A 19,075-nucleotide genomic window follows, 5' to 3' on the forward strand; every position below is an offset into this window, starting at 1 on the left:
CTGGGGACGAGGCCCGAGGTGCCCCCGCCCTCCCTGGGGGCGCCACTCCCAAGATGGCGCCGGGGCCCGACCGCCCCGCGATAGCATCGCCCCCCTCCTGCCACTCCCAAGATGGCGCCCCGCGATAACACTGCCACTCTCGTGCCACACCCAAGATGGCGCCCGCACTCCCCACCAATGGGCTCCCCGCTGTCTCCCCGCGGACCTTCCCAAGATGGCGCCGCCGCCGGGACGCTCCCCGCCCCCTCCGTGACGTCAGGCGGGGAGGGCGGGCGGCCTTAAAGGAGCCATGACCCCGCGGGGGCCGCCGCCGAGGCCGGAGCGGGGCGGGAGGCGGCGACCGGCGGGCGGTGAGCGCGGAGCCCCCCCGGGGGGGAGGGGGGCGGTAACGGGGGCGGGGGGGGATGGAGGGGGCTCCCCCGGTACGGCCGGGGGGGGATTTATCGCTGGGGAGGGGGAGGGGAGGAGGTGGTGCCGGCCGGGGGGGGGTTGGGAGGAGGCAATGCCCCCCCGGGGGGGGGGCAATAACTCGGGGGGGGCAATTTTGGCCTGGGGAGGGGGCAATAATGCATGGGGGGGGGGGGGTAATGTTAGGTCCCTGGGGGGGGAAATACGGGTGTGGGGGGGGCAATGGTGTCTATATGGGGCTGGGGGAGGGGGTGGTGTTAGCTGGGGGGTGGGGGGGGGATTTTCACCTTGGGGGGGTGTTAAAGGGTGTGGGGGGGTAAGATCAGCCCGGGGGGGGTAAGATCAGCCCGGGGGGGGGGTGTGGGGCAATGCTGGCCTGGGGGGGGCCATGCTGGGAGCGTTTTGTCTTCAGTGGGGGGGCAACACTGGCCTTTGGGGGGGGGGGCAGAAGCCATGGGGGGGGCAGTTGTCACCCCAAGGGGGGGCCCTGGCCCCCGCTGTCCCCACCCCTGGCGGCGGTGGCAGGGGGTGGCCGGTGCCAGCCCCCAGTGACGTCCCCGTGGCTGCCGAGGCCACCGCCACCTCCCCGGGCGTCCTTGGGAAGGACGGGGGACGCCGTGGGGGGGGGGCACTGTCCCCTTGGGGTGGCACCCGGGCCAACGGGTGACAACGGGGACCAGCGGTGGCCTCGGCATGGCGTCGGGGGCTGTCGCAACACCCCACGCTTCCTGCCACAGCTTCCTCTCCCCGGGGGGAGAAGGGAAATCAAAGTCCCCAAAGGGACAACAAAGACCCCAAAAGGGAAGCCAAAGTCCCCAAAGGGACGCCAGAGACCCTAAAGGGACACCAAAGACCCCAAAGGGACACAGAAGTCCTCACCCGGCCCCTCCATGCCACCCAGCACCAAGGGGACACCCTGGGGACACCCCAGACCCTCCCCGTGCGTTTAATCGGGGCAGAATCACCCCATTTGGGGACGTCGGCCCCACTTACCTGTCCCTGAATTATTTTGTCCCGTTTTCCCCCCTTTTTCGGCAGCTTCCTGCATGGGCAGAGCCCCGCGGCAGCCATGGGGCAGGGCGAGTCGGAGCCGCAGGAGGAGGCGGAGGTAGGGAAAGCCACCGCCGCTGGATGGGGTGACGGTGTCCGTGTCCCCCCCCATCCCCCGGGGTGTCCCCTCCACCCCTGGGGTGTCCCCCCCATGGGGCTCAGCCTCCTGTCCCCGCAGGACGCGTCCCTGACGGCCGTGCTGCCCAGGCTGTTCGCCGACGAGCAGCTCTCCACCGGGGCGGTGAGTGCCACCAACTCGTCCCCACGCCCTTGGGGACAACGTCCCGGTCCCCAAATCCTGCCCCCCAGCGCCCCGACATCCCCAACGTCCCCGTCCCTGTGCCCCAAGGGGCGGCATTCCCCATTAAGGGAAATGAAGGTGACAAACCTGTCCCCGTGCCCCAGGGGACACCAAGTGGTTGGGCCCTGGTGCTGCTGAGCACCCCTGGGGGGGCACAAACTTGTCCCCGTGTCACAAGGGACAGTGTCCTGGCCCAAGGACACCCCCACACCCCCAAGGGGACACAAACTTGTCCCCACGCCTTTAGGGACGCCGTCCTGGCCCCCGACGCTGCTCAGCCCCTTGGAGGACAAATTCTTGTCCCCACACCCCTTGGGGCCCCATCCTGGTCCCCACCACCACCAAGCACCTCTCCCCCACCCCATGCGTGTCACCGGGGTGGCAGTGCCATCGGTCACCCCACGCCCCCATCCCTGTGCAATGGGGAGGTCCGGGGGCCTCACGGGGACCCCGTGTCCCCCCGCAGGTTCTGGGGGTGATGCTCGGCCTCAGCCTCTTCGCCGTCCTGGTGGCCGCTGCCATCGTGGTGCTGGTCCGGCGGCTGCGCCTTAAGAGTGAGTGACACTGGGTGACAACAGCGCGGTGGCCCTGGGGCCCCCGTGCCTCAGTTTCCTCCACGAAGCGCAGAGGGGAGGTGACGGTGGTGGGGTGACAGGGCCGTGCCCCCCTTAACCTGTCCCCTTCCTGCTGCCCAGAGGTCCCGGCGCAGGGGACACCCAAATACCGCTTCCGAAAGAGGGACAAGGTGCTGTTCTACGGGCGCAAGATCATGCGCAAGGTGACGCTCGGGGGGTGGCAGCAGGGGGGGTGGCATCTCCCCGGTGTCACCGGCGGGGGTGACATCCCCTCTGGGTCCCCGCCAGGTCTCCCAGTCCACCTCCTCCCTGGTGGACACCACCATCTCCAGCACCTCGCGGCCCCGCATGAAGAAGAAGCTCAAAATGCTCAACATCGCCAAAAAGTGAGGTGCCGCCGGGGGCGGGCGGGCGGGTGGCAGAGCCCGGTGTCACCTCGCTGTCCCCTCGCTGTCCCCGCAGGTTCCTGCGCATCCAGAAGGAGCTGCCCACGCTGCAGCTGAAGGAGCCCCCCCCCTCCGTGCTGGAAGCTGACCTGACCGAATTCGACGTGGCCAATTCCCACCTCCCCTCCGAGGTGCTCTACATGCTCAAAAACGTCCGGTGAGGCTCGGGATCCGCCTCGGGGTTCGGGATCCGACCCCACCACCCCCACCCCAAAGCCTTTTTATGGCCCGGGGGCGTTCGGAGGATGCTCTCAGCTCCAGGGGATGTGGAGAGGAGCTGATGGGGGGCCGGGGGGGCCTTTTGGTGTGGTGCCCGTCGGGCTCGGGGTCACCTGCTGGTCCCCGTCCTCGCAGGGTGCTGGGACACTTTGAGAAGCCGCTGTTCCTGGAGCTCTGCAAGCACATGGTTTTCCAGCAGTGTCAGCAAGGGGATTACGTCTTCCGACCCGGTCAGCCCGACACCAGCATCTACGTGCTGCAGGATGGCAAGCTGGAGCTGCTCCTGACCGAGCCGGTGCGGGGACGGGGCTGGGGACAGGCTGGGGACACTGTGGGGACAGGGCTGTAAAGAGCGGGGGGGTTTGTGCTGTGTAGGACGGAAAGGAGACGGTGATGAAGGAGGTGTTCCCCGGAGACAGCGTGCACAGCCTGCTCAGCATCCTCGATGTCATCACGGTACCGGCCCTAAAGCTGGCCCCAGACCTTCCCCCTCAATCAGGGCTGTCCCCAGGTCCCCTCAACTTGATGGTGGCTGTCCCCAGCCTCGCCAAGCCCGACCGTGGCTGTCCCCAAACCTCTCCCGGACCAAGTGTGGCCATCCCCCAACCCCACCACCCCGACCGTGGCTGCAAGCTGTCCCTCCATGCCCTTCCCCGAGCCAGGGAGGGGGGCGTCTCACCGTCCTGGCAGTGACACTGCCACTGCTGGCTGTCCCCTAGGGCCACCAGCGGCCGTACCGGACGGTGTGCGCGCGGGCGGCGGAGGACTCCACGGTGCTGCGGCTGCCGGTCGAAGCCTTCTCAGCCGTCTTCGAGAAATACCCCGAAAGCTTGGTGCGGGTGGTGCAGGTGAGCCTGTCCCCGGGGAGGGGACACTTGGGGGGGTGTCCCCAGGGGTGGGCGAGGGGCGCTGACGCCTTCTGGTCCCCGCAGATCATCATGGTGCGCTTGCAGCGCGTCACCTTCCTGGCGCTGCACAATTACTTGGGACTGACCAACGAGCTTTTCAGCCATGTGAGCGTGTGGGGGGGGGGAGCCTCCTGGAAAATGTTTTTTTTCTCTGGATCCCCCCAAAAAAAGGGGGACGCCCCCTCGTCCTTGCACTGCTGACACGTCCCCCTTGCAGGAGATGCAGCCGCTGCGCCTCTTCCCGCAGCCCGGCCACGCCACCCGCACCAGCCCCGTGCGCCACAGCAAGCGGGGGCTCAGCGCCGCCGAAGAGGGCAGGGAAAGGCAAACGGAGCTGGGTAGGGGCCGGGATGGGGCGAACAGACCCCCCCCTAACCCTCCCGGCCCCCCCAAGCCGCAGCAGGAGGCCGCTCACGGCCGTCTCGTCCCGCAGTCGAGCCGCTGAAAGCCGGAGCCCTGGATGCCCCCGCGCCGCCGCTGCTGAGCCGCTGCATCTCCATGCCAGTGGATATCTCCGGTGGGTCGGGGGCTGGAGGAAAGAAAGTGGGGGGGGCCCTTGGGGTTGTGAGTCACCTCCTTGGGGTCGTGTGTCCCGCTCTGGGCTCCTGCAACCATCCCAGGGGTCGTGCAGCCACCCCAAGGGTCACGCAACCCCCCCAAGGACTGTGCAACCTCCCCAGGGATCATACAGCCCCCCCTGAGGATTATGCACCTCCTGCACGGGTTCTGAAGCCCCCCCACGGGTCCTATGTCCCCCTCTGGGCTCATGCAGCCCCCCCAGTGTTGTTGCAGCCCCCCTGGCCGTGTATCATCCCCCCCTTCCCAGCCTCAAGCACGCCCCACTCCGGCCTCACAATCCCCCCCCAGTGCTCCCAGCTCGGTGTCCCGGTGCCCCCCCCCACAAGTGACCACCCTGTCCCCCCCCCCCCGGCGGGGCGCAGGCATCCAGAAGTGTCCCCGCTCCGACTTCGACATGGCCTACGAGCGCGGCCGCATCTCGGTGTCGCTGCAGGAGGACAGCACCGGCGCCATGGCCGCCTTCTCTCGGGTAAGGCCGTGGCCCACCATGTCCCCCCCCCCACCCCAAAATCCGCTTCACCCTCGACCCAGAGCGGTGCCGGACCCGTCCCTCGCCCCCCTCAGTCCGTCTCGCACGAGCCCAAGGAGCGCAAGTCGGTGACGGTGGAGGAGCAGCCGTCGGGCGTCTACCGCTACCACTCCTGCGAGGACGACGCGGCCGGCGGGGACTGGCCCTTCGGGCCCTACCAGGGCCGCCAGACCGGCGCCATCTTCGAGGCTGCCAAGCGGGAGCTGGTCAAGCTGATGAAGGTGGAGGTGAGAGCGCAGAGGGAGATCTTGGCCTCCTGGTGGTTCCCCGTCGCCTCATGGTGCTCCCCGTCAGCGGGTTTTGGGGCTGCGTGGCCTCGTGGTGGGTCCCCATCACCTCCTGGTGGGCTCCCATCGCCTCGTGGTGGGCTCCCATCACCTCACGGTGGGTCCCATTGTCTCATGCTGGTTCTCCATGGCCTCTTGGAGGGTTCTGTTTCCTCCTGGTGGGTCTCCATCACCTCGTGGCGGGCCCCTGCGGTCTCGTGGCGGTCCCAATCACTTTGTGGTAGTTTTCCTTTGGCTTTCTGGTGGTCCCTATCACCTCAGGTGAAATCCTTCTTCCACCCAGGACCCTTCTCTGCTCAACAATCGCGTTCTGCTCCATCATGCGAAAGCCGGGACGGTCATTGCCCGTCAAGGGGACCAGGTAGGTCTGGGTTTTGCGGGGCTGACGTGACATCTTGCTCTCCCTACTGCGTATTTGCATGGGGTGCCTGCCCTATGGGTTTGGGGGGGGGGCAGGAACCATCCCCAGAGCTGCCGAGGGTGCAAAACCCCGTAGTGAAGAGGAGCAGAAGAAACCCCAAGCGTTGCCGGTGTGGTCCCCGTGGTCCCTGGGGGGTGATCGAGGCAGGGTCCCGGTGACAGGGCAGCGTTTCGGCAGGACGTGAGCCTCCACTTCGTGCTGTGGGGCTGCCTGCACGTGTACCAGAGGATGATCGACAAGGCGGAGGACGTCTGCCTCTTCCTGACGCAGCCCGGCGAGATGGTGGGGCAGCTGGCCGTGCTCACCGGCGAGCCCCTCATCTTCACCATCAAGGCCAACCGCGACTGCACCTTCCTCAAGATCTCCAAATCGGACTTCTACGAGTGAGTCCCGAGCACCAACGAAGGCGTTTTGGTTCTGGAAGGGGGGTTCTGGGCCGAGCACAGCTCAGCATCTGCGGTGGCGGCATCTCTTGGGGCCGCCACCGTGTCCCCCAGCTGCTGTCGGTCCGTAGGATCATGCGGGAGCAGCCCAGCGTGGTGCTGAGCGTGGCCCACACCGTGGCCGCCCGCATGTCGCCCTTCGTGCGCCAGATGGACTTCGCCATCGACTGGATGGCGGTGGAGGCCGGCCGGGCGCTCTACAGGTGGGTGCCCCCCACCTCGGCTCGGTGGGGACCCCCTTGGCACGGGGGTGACGTCCCTTTGGTGGCGTCCCCAGGCAGGGCGACAAGTCGGACTGCACCTACATCGCGCTCAACGGGCGCCTCCGCTCCGTCATCCAGAAGGGCAGCGGCAAGAAGGAGCTGATCGGGGAGTACGGCCGCGGGGACCTCATCGGCGTGGTGAGACCCGTGCTGGTGCCGGGACGCGCGGTACCTCGCGGCTCCCTGTCTCAGCTACACGTCGTCTTCTCCAGGTGGAAGCCCTCACCCGGCAGCCCCGTGCCACCACAGTCCACGCGGTCCGGGACACGGAGCTGGCTAAGCTGCCCGAGGGCACCTTGAACAACATCAAGCGTCGGTACCCCCAGGTATCCCCAAAATCCTGCCAGTGGGTTATGCTGGGGGGGGTCCCAACCATACCCCCATGGGAAGATAGATCAGATGGGATGGATCCTCTCTGTCCAAACCCAAAATGGAGAAGGGATCAGCACGAGTATGGCAGAGGAGTGCCTCAGGAGAAGCCTTGAAACCTCACCAACCTCAACATTTTGTGGGATTTGAGAGGTTGGAGAGATGCTGGTGCTGGTGTCCATGGGGAGACCCCTATGCCAGGATCTGCTGGTCCTTCCAGGGGAAGAAGCATGTCCCAGTATCCCAACTGGTGGTTCTGACACCCATTAAAATCATCTTCAATTAAGGAACTAAGGCAGTGATGAGAGCTGGCAGGGGAAAAAGGCTGGTGTCCTAAAGGGGTGTTCTTCACTGAGGTCCCCAAGGATGGGTCTTGGTGGTGGTAGCACCCAAAAAAGCACGTGGGCTGCTGGTTCTGGTCCTGCTCCAGGGTGTTGATGTGTCTCTGGCTCAGGGAGCTCCACCAGCTCTGATGGTTGTCCCCTTCCTTGTCCCACAGGTTGTCACCCGTCTCATCCACCTCCTGAGCCAGAAGATCTTGGGAAACCTCCAGCAGCTCCGCGGCCCCTTTGCAGGTGAGTCCCAAAGGGATGAAGGGCAGCGGGGACAAGGTGACGAGGGGTGCACCTTTCTGGAGCCAGTGGCTGTCATCGGGGCAGAGTCCAGAAAGTGTCCCCTGCCCTGTCACACTGTCCTCCTGCTGCCACCGCATCTCCTCGTCATGCAGGCTCTGGTTTGGGCATGGCCTCCAGCTCGGAGCCCACCAACCCTACCAGCAACCTGTCAACGGTGGCGGTGCTGCCGGTGTGCGACGACGTGCCCACGGCCGCCTTCACGCTGGAGCTCAAGCACGCCCTTAACGCCATCGGTGAGTGCTGCAGTCGTGGCACAGTGGTGGCCATGGCATGGAGGTGACCATGATGTGCTGGTGGCGCCAGGCCACGATATGACATTGACGGCAGCCCCATGGTGTAGCAGTGACCATGGCACGGTGGTGACCACAGCTCCGTGGCATGCCAATGGCCATGGGAGGGTGCTGGAAGCCCGTGGTGTGGTGGTGACCGTGGCTTGGTGGTGATTGGGACCCCACGGCATGGTGTTGTCCATGCAGTGCTGGTGACTGCGTCTTGGTGACGACCGTGGCTACACGACATCGCAGTGACCACGGTCCTACCTCTCCCAGGTCCCACACTGCTCCTCACCAGCGACATCATCCGCGCTCGACTCGGCTCCTCGGCGCTCGACAGGTAACTCCCGGCAGGAGGGACATCGCCGGCGAACCAGCGCCGTGCCGCGTCTGACCCCTCCGTCCCGGCAGCATCCAGGAGTACCGCCTGTCGGGCTGGCTGGCGCAGCAGGAAGACATCCACCGCATCGTGCTCTACCAAACCGACTGCACCCTGACGCCGTGGACCGTGCGCTGCATCCGCCAGGCCGACTGCATCCTCATCGTAGGCTTGGGCGACCAGGAGCCGGCGCTGGGAGAGGTGAGGGGTGGGTGGCAGGGGGTGCCCGGCAGGGACAACGCAGCGCCGTGCCGCTGACGTCCTCTGCAGCTGGAGCAGATGCTGGAGAACACGGCGGTGCGCGCGCTGAAGCAGCTCATCCTCCTGCACCGCGAGGACGGCCCCAGCCCGTCCCGCACCGTCGAGTGGCTCAACATGCGGAGCTGGTGCTCGGGCCACCTGCACATCAAGTGTCCCCGACGCGTCTTCTCCCGTCGCAGCCCCGCCAAGCTGGTAAGGAGCCACCGCCGCGCGCCCCCCCACCCCGGGTGTCCCCTGCGCTCTGCTGCCATCGTCACCCCTTGTTCCCTGTCCCCAGCGGGAGATGTACGAGAAGGTGTTTGAGAAGAGCGCCGATCGGCACAGCGACTTCTCCCGCCTGGCGCGGGTGCTCACCGGTAACACCATTGCCCTTGTACTGGGGGGCGGCGGAGCCAGGTGGGTGCTGCGCTGGGGCAGGGAGGGGTGTCCCGCTCCGCAGACCGCTCCCATTCCCCCTCCTTATTGTTCCCCACCTCCTCTCCTCCGTCTGCTTCCCCTCGGCCAGGGGCTGCTCCCACATCGGGGTGATCAAGTCGATGGAGGAGGCAGGGATCCCCATCGACATGGTTGGAGGCACCTCCATCGGCTCCTTCATCGGGGCGCTGTACGCCGAGGAGCGCAGCGCCGTGCGCACCAAGCAGCGGGCGCGCGAGTGGGCCAAGGTGGGAGCCGGGCGAAGCGGGGTGGGGGCACGCACCCAGCCCTCCCCATCACCGTTTTGGGTGGACAGCAGCGCAGCGCCCTGCCTGCCTGGGGCCAGCCGTGGCCAGGGTGTTTCTAAAGCACCTTCTGTCCTCTTCCTGTTCCTCTTCCTTTTCTTCTTTTTCGCCCTCCTTATATTTTCTCCTTTCTTTTATTTTCTCCTTTCTTTTATTTCTCCCTCTTTCCTCCTTCTTCTCCTCTTTTTCCCTTCTCCTTTCCTTTTTTCTCCTTTTTTTTCCTCCTCTTCCTCCTCCTCCTCCTTCCTCCCCTACCTCCGCCTCCAGTGCATGAATTCGGTGTTCGAGACCGTCCTGGATCTCACCTACCCCATCACCTCCATGTTTTCGGGCTCAGCCTTCAACGCCAGCATCAACAAGGTTTTCCAGGACAAGCAGATCGAGGTGCGCCCCGCGGCCCTTCCCAGGGCTGCACCCACCCACAGGGGGTCCCAGCTGGGTCCCCGCCCCACCGCCACCGTCCCCACGATGTCACCCACCTCGTCTTATCCCCACAGGACCTTTGGCTTCCCTACTTCAACGTCACGACTGACATCACGGCCTCGGCCATGCGGGTGCACACGGACGGTAAGAGCTCCCCAGGGAACTGGGGATGCTCTCTGGCACCACCGTGTCTCCCCGTGTGGGCACCCTCCTTACCAGCACCCCAAAAACGGTGCCACCTGGCAAGCAAAGGGCTCAGAGCCCGGGCAGTGGTGGTGTCCCAAGGCCACACAATGCTGGTAACCAGCAAAACTCAGCTCCCCTGAGCTATGCCCCACGTCCTTGATGGGGTTGGCAGCAGAATTGGGGTGTGGAGCTGCCCCCCCTGAGTGTGCACGTCCCCTCTAACGTATCTGCTCACCACTAACCCCAGTAACCCTCACTCACAGCATGGGGGTGTGGGGCTGTCCCGCTGGGGACAACGAGGTGGTGGTGGTGGTGGGGACAATGTGACGATGGTGGGGACAACGCGATGGTGGTGGGACAACGTGATGTTCTGGGGATGTGGTGGTGGTGGGGACAAGGTGATGGTGAGGACAACCTGCTGGTGGGGTCATCGTGGTGGTGGTGGTGATGGGGACGTTGTGATGGGGACGATGCAGTGGTGGTGATGGGGACCACGCGGTGGCGGTGGTGGGGATAACGTGGTGGCTGCCCCTCATCCTTGCCTGGTGCTGGAGCTCACCTGGGACATTGAGCCGTCCATGGGGCGCACGCGGTGGTTTGTAGACAGCCTGGCTCTTGCTCCACCTGCTCCTCTGGCCTCTAACGCCAACTAATTCCCACTCACCACCCCTAACCCTCTGTCCTTCCCCATCCCAGTGTGGCCGAGGTGTTTTCCCCAGCGTGGCTCGCTCTTGGGACTAAAAACACCCCACCGGTGCCAGCAGCCTCGGTCACCTGCTGCCGGGGGCTCGTGCTTGTCCCGTGCCCCCAGGACCATGACCGTGTCCTCTCCCTCCGGCAGGCAGCGTTTGGCGCTACGTCCGAGCCAGTGCATCCTATACCCCCTACCTGCCTCCGCTCTGCGACCCCAAGGACAGCCACTGGCTCGTGGACGGCTGCTATGTTAACAATGTCCCAGGTCAGCATCTCCCTCGCCGGGGCTACCGGCCCCCCAAAAACACCCCCTTTCCCCACCCAAAAATAAAAAAAAAAAAACACACAAAACAACCCCACATCCCATCCCAGGTGGAGCCATTCTAGGCTTTGTAAACGGCCAGTCAGGGTGCGTGCCGCCCCGGTGGGTGCCTCTGCCACCCATGGGTGCCCACCGGACCCCCATGGGGTGCAGACGTCCCCGGGCAAGGGCAGGGGCGAGGGGCAGCCCCCCGGGGGGCTCAGGCAGGCGTGGGGCGGGCCGTGCTCACTGCGTTTGTTCCCCGCCGGCGCAGGCTCGCTCTGGCGGTACGTGCGAGCCAGCATGACCCTTTCTGGGTACCTACCGCCACTCTGCGACCCCAAGGACGGCAACTTGCTGATGGACGGTGGTTACATCAACAACCTGCCAGGCAAGTAGCGCCCCACCAGCATCACCGCCACCGCCCGCCACAGCCGACGCGGCTCCAGGTCCGGTCCCGGTGGCAGGCGGTTGGGTGGGAGCCGTGTGCCCACCAAGGGATGGGTCTTCAGGGGTCTTCGATCCACCGTTGAGGCTGGATCTGGGCCGTCTCGCATGGTTTTGCGTTGATTCTTGGTGTCTTCGGCATCGGGCGCCCTCTCGGCATCTTCATCCTACTTCCCATAAAAAGCCGTCCATCTGTCTTGTGTCGTCTCTTGGTGTCCTCAGCACCAGGTGGCTTCCAAGGGCATCTTCGTGTTTCTTCAAATCCCAGACGTGTCCCTTCGTCTTGCATCATTCTTGGTGTTGGGTGTCCTCTTGGGGCATCTTCATCCTCCTTCACGTACAAAAATTCGCACGGTGTTGTCAGCTCTGGGTGTCCGCAGCACCAAGATGATCCCAGATCATCTTCACTCTTCATGTACAAAAAATGTCCCTCTGTCTTGCATCACCTCTGGGTGTCCTCAGCACTGGGTGCCTTCCCAGAGCATCTTCACACTCCTTCTCCTGCCAACCCCTTTCATCCAACCTGCGTCCTCCTCTCCTGATGTCCTCAGCACCGCGTGCCTTCCCAGGGCATCTCCATCCTTCTTCACATGCAGGCCGTCTCCCTTCATCGTGTGTCATCTCTTGGCATCCGTGGCACGTGGTGCCCTCCCAGAGCATCTGCATGCTCCTTCACCTGCCAACCACCTCCATCCATCTCGCATCAGCCTCTCATCCTTGTGTTCTCAGCACTAGATGCCCTCCCTGGACATCTCCGTCATCCTTCCCATGCAGGACAGCTCGATCTTTCTGTTACCATCTCTTGGTGTCTTTGGCACCAGGTGCCCTCCCAGGACACCGACATACTCTGCAAGCCACCTCCCTCCATCCTACACCTTTTGGTGTCTTTGGTACTGGCTGCCCTCCTGGGACATCTTTGTGCTCCTTCATGCACAAACCAACTTCAGCCACCCTGAGCCATTGTTTCTGGATGTTTTTTGCCCTCCTGGAGCATCTCCGTCCTCCTTGACATGCAAGTCACCTTCCTCCCTGTTGTAACATCATTTCTTGATGTCCACAGTACCAGGTGTCCTCCTGGGACATCTCCATCTCCCTCCATATTCCGGCTGCCTCCATCTGCCCTGCATCGTATCCTGGTGTCCTTGGCACCGGGTGCCCTCCTGGGGGTCCCTCCACGCTTCTCATCCGTCCGTGGATGCCTCCTGTCTCCTGTCACCTTTACACACGCAGCAGGTCGCAACGCTGCTCTGCTCCCCACTGGCACATCATGCCACGGGACTCCTACCCCCAAATCCAGCACCCACGGGACATTCCTCATCCCCCCCACGAGCCCTCAGCATGGCTTTGCCATCCAGCCTGTGGTCGGGACCGATCCCTCGCCCTGCTCCGCTTGTGCCACCGCCTCTCGTGGTGGGCTCGGACCGGGGAAAACCAGGGTGCTGCCGACCCAGCTTCGTCTTTTCCCACCCTGCAGCTGACATCGCCCGCAACATGGGTGCCAAGACGGTGATCGCCATCGACGTGGGCAGCCAGGACGAGACGGACCTGTGCAACTACGGGGACAGCCTGTCGGGCTGGTGGCTGCTCTGGAAACGCCTCAACCCCTGGGCTGAGAAAGTCAAGGTGAGGAGCAGCGTGAGGGATGTGGGGACAGCAGTGGGGACGGTGCAGGCGGGGTGCTGAGCTCCCTGCCCTCGCAGGTGCCCGACATGGCCGAGATCCAGTCGCGGTTGGCCTACGTGTCGTGCGTGCGGCAGCTGGAGGTGGTGAAGTCCAGCTCGTACTGTGAGTACATCCGCCCCCCCATCGACCGCTTCAAGACCATGGATTTCGGCAAGTTCGACGAGATCTACGTGAGTCGGGGATGGAGAGCCTGAGAGGGTGGCCTGGGCTATCAACAGGGTGCCTCAAAGTCATCGGTTGGGGTTCTTCAGCCATCCTCTGCGGTGCATCCCAGCCACCATTTAGGGGTGCTTTGGCCCATCAGTTGGGGTGTCCTGGTCATTGATAGGGTCTCCTAGTCATTAACAGCATACCCCAGGCCATCATTTGAGACATCTCGGTTATTTCTGGGGTTCCCCAGAATCTGGTTGGGATGTCTTTGCCTTCAGTTGAGTGTCCGAGCCATTAGTTGAGTGCCCTGGCCATTAATGGGGTCACTGGACCATCATCTGGGGTTGCCCAAGCTATCATTCAGGGTGCCCGGGCCATCAATTGCAGCATCCTGGCCATCATTTGAGGTACCAGGCTCATCATTCAGGGTCCCCAGGTCATTGTTTAGGGTTTCTTGGCTACCATTTGGGATGCCCTGACCATCAGTTGGGTGCCCCAGCCATCAATTGGGTGTCCCATGCCATCGGTTGGGATGTCCTAGCCATCATCTGGGATCCTGGGCCATCCTTTGGGGCGCCCCATGCCATCATTCGGGGTGCCCAGGCCACAAATGGGCTGTGGTCGCTCTCCCCACAGGACGTGGGGTACCAGCACGGCAAGGTGGTCTTCGACGGTTGGAGCCGGGGCGACATCATCGAGAAGATGGTGAAGGACCGGCGCTCGGCCGACTTCTACGAGAGCAAACGCATGGACGTGAGCAGGGGGTGGCCGCGGGGTCCGCAGGTGGCAGGGGCTGCACGAGACCTGCCCTTCCACCGCCTTACCCATCCCACGTCCCCCATCCTCGCCCCTCTCGTGGTTGGGGGCGCATCTCGGACACCTCCCCCCTGCCCCGTAGGTGCTCACGTGCCCCAGCGCCGGCTTCACGGACCTGGCAGAGATCATCTCGCGCATCGAGCCCGCCAAGCCCTACCCATCGGACGGCTACGCGGACGGTGAGCGGGGGACAGGCTGCATGGCTGGGGGCCTGATCCGGGCTCAGGGCCTGACCCTGAGCCCCCTCCCCTCTTTTTCCCTCCCCAGAGGAGTCCGACTACCTCACCGAGTACGAGGACGAGGGGCCGGAGCTGACGCGGGGCGAGGAGGAAGCGTTTGCCCCGACCGAGTGGCCCGGAGCTGGCGCTTTGGAGGCTGTGAGTGCTCCCCAACCACAGGGACCCTCCAAAATGAGGCCCCTCAGAGCCTGGGGGCTCCCAGGGGTGCCCCAACCCCCTGCACGGAGGGAGTAGCATGGGGCAGACCCTGGCCCCAGTTCTGGAGCACCCCCAGAATGGGGTGTCCTGCGGTCCGGAGGCCCCCAAAGGTGTGCGTGGAGGGGGTTACAGGGGGCAGAGCTCCCCAGCTGGGAGCTGATGGGTGCTGCGCCGTGTCCCCATCCCGGTGTCCCCCACGTGTCCCCTCTCTCCCCAGGAGGATGAGAAGAGCCTGCGGCACCGCCCGAGCCCAGCCCGAGCCTCCTCCACGTCCCACACGTGAGCCCAGATGGCACTGAAGGAGCCCAGGAGCCCCCCCGGGTGATGCCCTGGCACTGCCTCCGTGCCCCAGGGCCCCCCCGATCCCCTCTTCCATGGCCGCTTCCCCGGCCAGGGCTCAGCCCCGTGGCACTTTCCCACTCGCCCCAGGCTTGTCCCCGCTACTGTCCCCAAGCTGGGGTGACAACGGGGGCTCCAGGGACCCCTCCCCTCCTTTTCCCCCATCCTGCACTGTTGCACTGGCCCAAATCCCCCCTCCGTGGCCTGGCCCTGCCCTGCTTTGCCGCAGGACCGACCTCGTGGTGGGGGAAGAAGTGACTGCTGTATATTTTCTTTTTTTTTTTTTTTAATTATTATTATTTAAAACAAACCTGGCCCTGTTTCTCCTGCGGGAATAAAGCTTCAAGAGTGGGGGCTGGCGGTGGCCAGCAGACAACCACTGCCAGGTGACACCACCGACTGCCCCCGTGGTGCTGGTGGCCGCGGCACGGTGCAAGACAAAAACCAGCCGGGAGCAATAATCCCCAAATAATCCCCACAGCGGGGGCTGCTGGTGCCTGCCCCATCCTGGTGCTCTGGCACGGGGCTGGGGAGGGGAGAGGGGACGTGGGGGGGGCCTCGTGGGGACGTGCATGGGGGGGGAGGACAGGGATGGGCAAGGGGATGGGGACACCCGGCACTGCCACGGCACGCTTGTCACGGTGGTGGGGTAGCCCATGGGACAGCCGGCACTGTGGGACACCCGACAGCACCACGGGACACCCGACAGCACCACAGGACGCCCAGAACCAGTATGGGACATGTGGCACCACCACGGGACACCCAGTGCCACCACGGGTCACCCGTCACCACCGCAGCGGGCGCCCGCTGCCACTGGGCGCGATAAGCTGGGTGCTGGCCGTGGCTGGGGAGCTGTGGCCGAGGCTGGTGGGTGCTGATAGCACCCAGCTCTTCCTGCACCCCCAGAGATGACATGGGGCTGGGTGTCCGTGTCCCTCCCCCCCCCCCCTTGGGGACACCCAGATCACCCATGGGTGCTGGGCCGGGTGTGGGTGCAGCTGGGTGTGGGTGGACACCAGGGACGTGTTCGGTATGGGGACACCCTGGGCACGGGCATGCAGCAGGCTTGGGGACACCCCGTGGTGCACCCAAGGTGTGGGGACACCCTGGATGCTGTCATGGGTGCGCCCAGGTCCCCAGTGTGGCACCCACGGGTGCAGCCTGCAGGCTCCATGACCCTCCTTGTGCCAAGACCCCCCCAGGGACATCGCTGGGGACTGTCACAGGCAGTGTCACCTCCGGCCGAGCCCCGGGATGTGGGGAGGAAGCTGTGGGTGCTCGCGGGCCCCTCCGAGGCCCGTCCCCAAGGCAGGGGCACATCCGGACCCCCCCTTCCTGAGGCATTATCAGCGGGGACACCCGTGGGGAGAGCTCAGCAGTGCTGCGGGGACGATGTACGGCAACATCGAGCCCAGCCAGCCCAGGGAAGGGCAGAAATGGGTGCTGGGGCCTGGCGGCAAGGAAGGTAGGGAGCACCCCGGGGTGCTGGCTGGGGTGGGGGCGAGCCCAGCGGTCCCCAGTTCATGCCCCAAGCCTGTCCCTTTCGGTATCTGAGGAGGGGTCCCAAGGGAGATGGCAGCACCAAAGGGGATCCCCGTTTCCATCCCTGCTGCCCACAGGCAAACCCTGGGACTCTGGTACCCAATGGGGGGGTCCCCAGGGTGGTGACATGGGGGGGAAGCCCCCATCGTGGTGCTTGACGGGGGTCCCCAGGGCTGGTGGTGGTACCAGAGGGGAGGGGATCCCCCACAGGCACCATCCCTGCTGCCCCCTCTCCAGCCTGCAGCGACCCGTGCCCCGCGGAGGAGAACCCCTACGAGCCCCTCGACCCCCCCATCGCCGTGCCGAGCCGCAAGCACCTTCCTGACCCCCCAGGTGAGCCCACCCCTGTGGGGATGAGGCCGTGCAGCCCGAATCGGGGCCCTGCAGCCCCGTCGGGACTGGCCGTCACCCCCTGACCCTCCCCAGCGCGCCCGTGCTGCTCCCAGGAGAGGCTGGTGCTGGTGGGCGCCGTGGCCCTGGGGGTCTCAGTGCTGCTCAACGTCCTCCTCCTCGCCCTCGGCTCACGGCACAGTGAGTACCGGGGGGCCACGGCGGCTCCCCCACCCTGAGAGACGATGCTGGGGCTGCTGGGGGCAGCGTTAAGGTGACTGGGGACCCCCCCCCAGCACGGTGACCCTTTGCCCCCCTCCAGTCGCAGCCCTGACGGTGGCCCTGGACAAAGCGGAGACGGTGAAGCAGCCGCCCAACGTGGGTGCGTGCCCGCGCCGCGTCCCTGTCCCTGTCCCCCCCCCCATTTCCACGGTGTCACCGTCTCCCCGGGCCCCATTTCTCCACCGTCCCCCTCTCCGCAGCCTCCGCGCCCTTCCTGCTGTACAACGAAGCGCACGACAAGTGCGTGGAAGCGCGCGGGCGGCAGCTGACGGCGGCGCCGTGCCAGCCCGAGGCCGAGGGGCAACGCTTCCAGTGGCTCCCCGGGGACCGGCTGCGGAGCGCGGCGGGGTCCCGCTCCTGCGTGACGGCGGCCAAGGAGAGAAACCTGTCCACGGTGTGGCTGCAGCCGTGCCGGGAGGACGGCAGGCTGCAGCGCTGGGAGTGCCGCGACGGCACGCTGCTGGCGCTGGCCGGCCACGACCTCTATTTCAATTACGGCAACAACCTGCACCAGACCGTGATGCTCTACATCGGGGACCGCGAGTGGAGCCGCTGGGTCGCCCACGGGAGCAAGGACAACGTCTGCTCGCGCTCCAGTCAGTCCCCGGCTGCTGATATTTAGGGCCTTGCCCGACCCTAAAGGGGCTGAAACGCAGCCCCAGCCTGGCAGGGATATGGCTTAAGAGAAGCCCAGACGGCAACGGGGCCCTAACTCAGGCCTAATCCTAAATGATTTGAGTTAAGCTAACCCTAAAGGAGTCCGAACCCTAGTGGAGTCCTAGCCCAGCCAACCCCAACCCACTTGGAAACCTAAATTTTGAGGACTCGAGCTAAACCCAAACCCCAAAGGGACCCGAACCCAGTTACAGCTCTAATTATATAGGATTCCATACATCCTAACCTATATATCCTAATCCTTTCTCTATATCCTAATCCTAACCTAGCCTAAACCCCAACAGGGCTCTAACCCTACCCCTAACCCAGCAGGGATCCTGGCAGCTCCTGCAGCCCTACCGGGGGGAGGTGACCCCCTTTCTGTGTCCCCTCCCCAGGTTGCCCCCCTTGCTCCAGAGGCTGGACCTATTTCGAGGGCTCGTGCTATTTCCGCTCCACGACGCCGAGCACCTGGGAGACGGCGCGGGGCTTCTGCTCGGCCCTGGGCACGCGGCTGCTGGAGGTGGACAGCCCCGAGGAGAGGGTGAGGGGGGCAGAGCCCGGCCCCCACGAGCCTCTCGTGGACCCCAAAATCCTGTCCTGGACTTCAGGGCCTGCTCTGAGGTCACCCCACGCCACCTTTTCCTGCTGAGCATCCAGCTCTTACTTTTATTCTCTAAACACTCAGATGCTCTGCTTTTTTACCCAAATTCTGTCCTTTCAACCCTGAATTTGCTCCAGTGTCCTGAGGCCCTGATCCTGCCACCCCTGACCCCATCCATCCTCTAACTGGCCCCCAGAACAAAAAAAAACACCAAATTTCCCCCCCGTCTCCTCACTCCTGGGCAGAGGCGGTGCTGGTGGCACTGAGCCCCACTGTCCCCAGCTGTCCCCAAGGATGTGCAGGGGTCCTGGGGGGGTCCTGGGGGGGGGGCTCTGCAGCGGGGTGACCCTGCCTCTGCCCCCAGAATTACATCAAGACCTTTCTGCGAGCCTCCTCCTGGCTGGGCATCACGGATAAAGAGGTCGAGGGCACCTGGAAGCGGGCAGACGGCTCCGTCCTGCCCAAGGAGCGCAGGTACAGCCCGACGGGCGCTGGGGACAGGGCGAGGGGGGCTTGGGGGTGCGGAGGGGGCCACCCCCTAAACCGTGTCGCTTGCCCCCTTCTCCCGACACAGCTCCTGGCACAGGGACGAGCCCAATGGGGGGAAGCAGGAGAATTGCGCCGTGGTGCGCGTGGACGGCACGTGGTTCGACTACCCCTGCACGAGTCAGCTCCCCTGGGTGTGCGAGGGGCAGCCCTGAGCGTGCAGGGGGGGGCACCTCGAGGGTCTGTGTCCCCCCCCCAAGTCCCTGTCACTGCCCCAGAGCCCATCGCCACGTCTGCCCTGCAGCACCGCAGCACCGCCGCTCGCCGCTTCGGCCTCCAGCACCTCCACTCGCTCCGGGCGAGATTCGGTGTTGGGGGCGCACCGGGGGGGTCCCCGTGGGATAATAAATGGGTGCACAGAGTGAGGTCCCTGATCTGATGAGCGCCCCCCGACGGTGTGGGGGGGGTGGGTGCGGGCTGCCCCGGGGTGTTGGTGTCCCCCCCAGGGTAGCAGCGGTGATTTTGCGGGTGATGCCACATCGGAGCCCTCTGCAGACGTGGGGTGGGGGGGGCTTGCCCCACTCCCAGGTTCCCCAAATCATCCCCAGGCACCCAAATATCCCCCCAGCCCCACCAAA

General features: G+C 65.0%; 2 protein-coding genes across 3 annotated transcripts; both read left to right on the forward strand.

The window, feature by feature from the left end:
• Positions 1 to 11: 11 nt before the first annotated feature.
• PNPLA6 (patatin like domain 6, lysophospholipase) lies at positions 12 to 14,846 on the forward strand. 2 transcript variants are annotated; one of them, XM_082781689.1, is made up of 36 exons: positions 12 to 350; positions 1,447 to 1,516; positions 1,637 to 1,699; positions 2,226 to 2,313; positions 2,455 to 2,537; positions 2,623 to 2,720; positions 2,797 to 2,937; positions 3,135 to 3,294; positions 3,375 to 3,455; positions 3,719 to 3,847; positions 3,932 to 4,012; positions 4,125 to 4,245; positions 4,341 to 4,424; positions 4,849 to 4,955; positions 5,051 to 5,242; positions 5,586 to 5,663; positions 5,901 to 6,106; positions 6,238 to 6,369; positions 6,444 to 6,567; positions 6,642 to 6,755; positions 7,298 to 7,373; positions 7,526 to 7,666; positions 7,982 to 8,045; positions 8,117 to 8,285; positions 8,355 to 8,537; positions 8,623 to 8,741; positions 8,851 to 9,007; positions 9,332 to 9,448; positions 9,562 to 9,631; positions 10,942 to 11,058; positions 12,589 to 12,737; positions 12,815 to 12,967; positions 13,584 to 13,700; positions 13,846 to 13,942; positions 14,031 to 14,140; positions 14,418 to 14,846. In XM_082781689.1, exons 2-36 carry the CDS (start codon positions 1,478 to 1,480, stop codon positions 14,481 to 14,483), a joined length of 4,026 nt encoding a protein of 1,341 aa, XP_082637815.1. In that variant the 5' UTR covers positions 12 to 350; positions 1,447 to 1,477; the 3' UTR covers positions 14,484 to 14,846. The 2 variants fall into 2 exon arrangements, with proteins under 2 accessions (XP_082637815.1, XP_082637816.1); XM_082781690.1 differs by lacking the exon at positions 10,942 to 11,058 and adding an exon at positions 10,515 to 10,631 and having other exon boundaries at positions 13 to 350.
• A 1,070-nt stretch (positions 14,847 to 15,916) lies between these two features.
• LOC309889046 (macrophage mannose receptor 1-like) lies at positions 15,917 to 18,853 on the forward strand. The gene is made up of 8 exons (XM_082781722.1): positions 15,917 to 16,004; positions 16,319 to 16,414; positions 16,508 to 16,612; positions 16,734 to 16,793; positions 16,894 to 17,289; positions 17,746 to 17,891; positions 18,316 to 18,425; positions 18,526 to 18,853. The coding sequence occupies exons 1-8, from the start codon at positions 15,932 to 15,934 to the stop codon at positions 18,650 to 18,652; spliced, it is 1,113 nt and encodes a 370-aa protein (XP_082637848.1). The 5' UTR covers positions 15,917 to 15,931; the 3' UTR covers positions 18,653 to 18,853.
• The last annotated feature ends 222 nt before the right edge of the window (positions 18,854 to 19,075 follow it).

The sequence above is a fragment of the Aythya marila genome, assembly GCF_965140915.1.
Source record: "Aythya marila genome assembly, chromosome: 32".
NCBI lineage: Eukaryota > Metazoa > Chordata > Aves > Anseriformes > Anatidae > Aythya > Aythya marila.

Excerpts from the sequence above, each read along its gene's own strand:
- PNPLA6 (XM_082781689.1), top strand. The coding sequence starts at position 1,478 with ATGGGGCAGGGCGAGTCGGAGCCGCAGGAGGAGGCGGAG. Across the intron at positions 6,107-6,237 it reads TCCAAATCGGACTTCTACGA|GATCATGCGGGAGCAGCCCA; the intron begins GTGAGTCCCGAG and ends GTCGGTCCGTAG. Across the intron at positions 6,756-7,297 it reads TCAAGCGTCGGTACCCCCAG|GTTGTCACCCGTCTCATCCA; the intron begins GTATCCCCAAAA and ends CTTGTCCCACAG.
- LOC309889046 (XM_082781722.1), top strand. The coding sequence starts at position 15,932 with ATGTACGGCAACATCGAGCCCAGCCAGCCCAGGGAAGGGCAGAAATGG. Across the intron at positions 17,290-17,745 it reads CAACGTCTGCTCGCGCTCCA|GTTGCCCCCCTTGCTCCAGA; the intron begins GTCAGTCCCCGG and ends TCCCCTCCCCAG. Across the intron at positions 18,426-18,525 it reads GTCCTGCCCAAGGAGCGCAG|CTCCTGGCACAGGGACGAGC; the intron begins GTACAGCCCGAC and ends CTCCCGACACAG.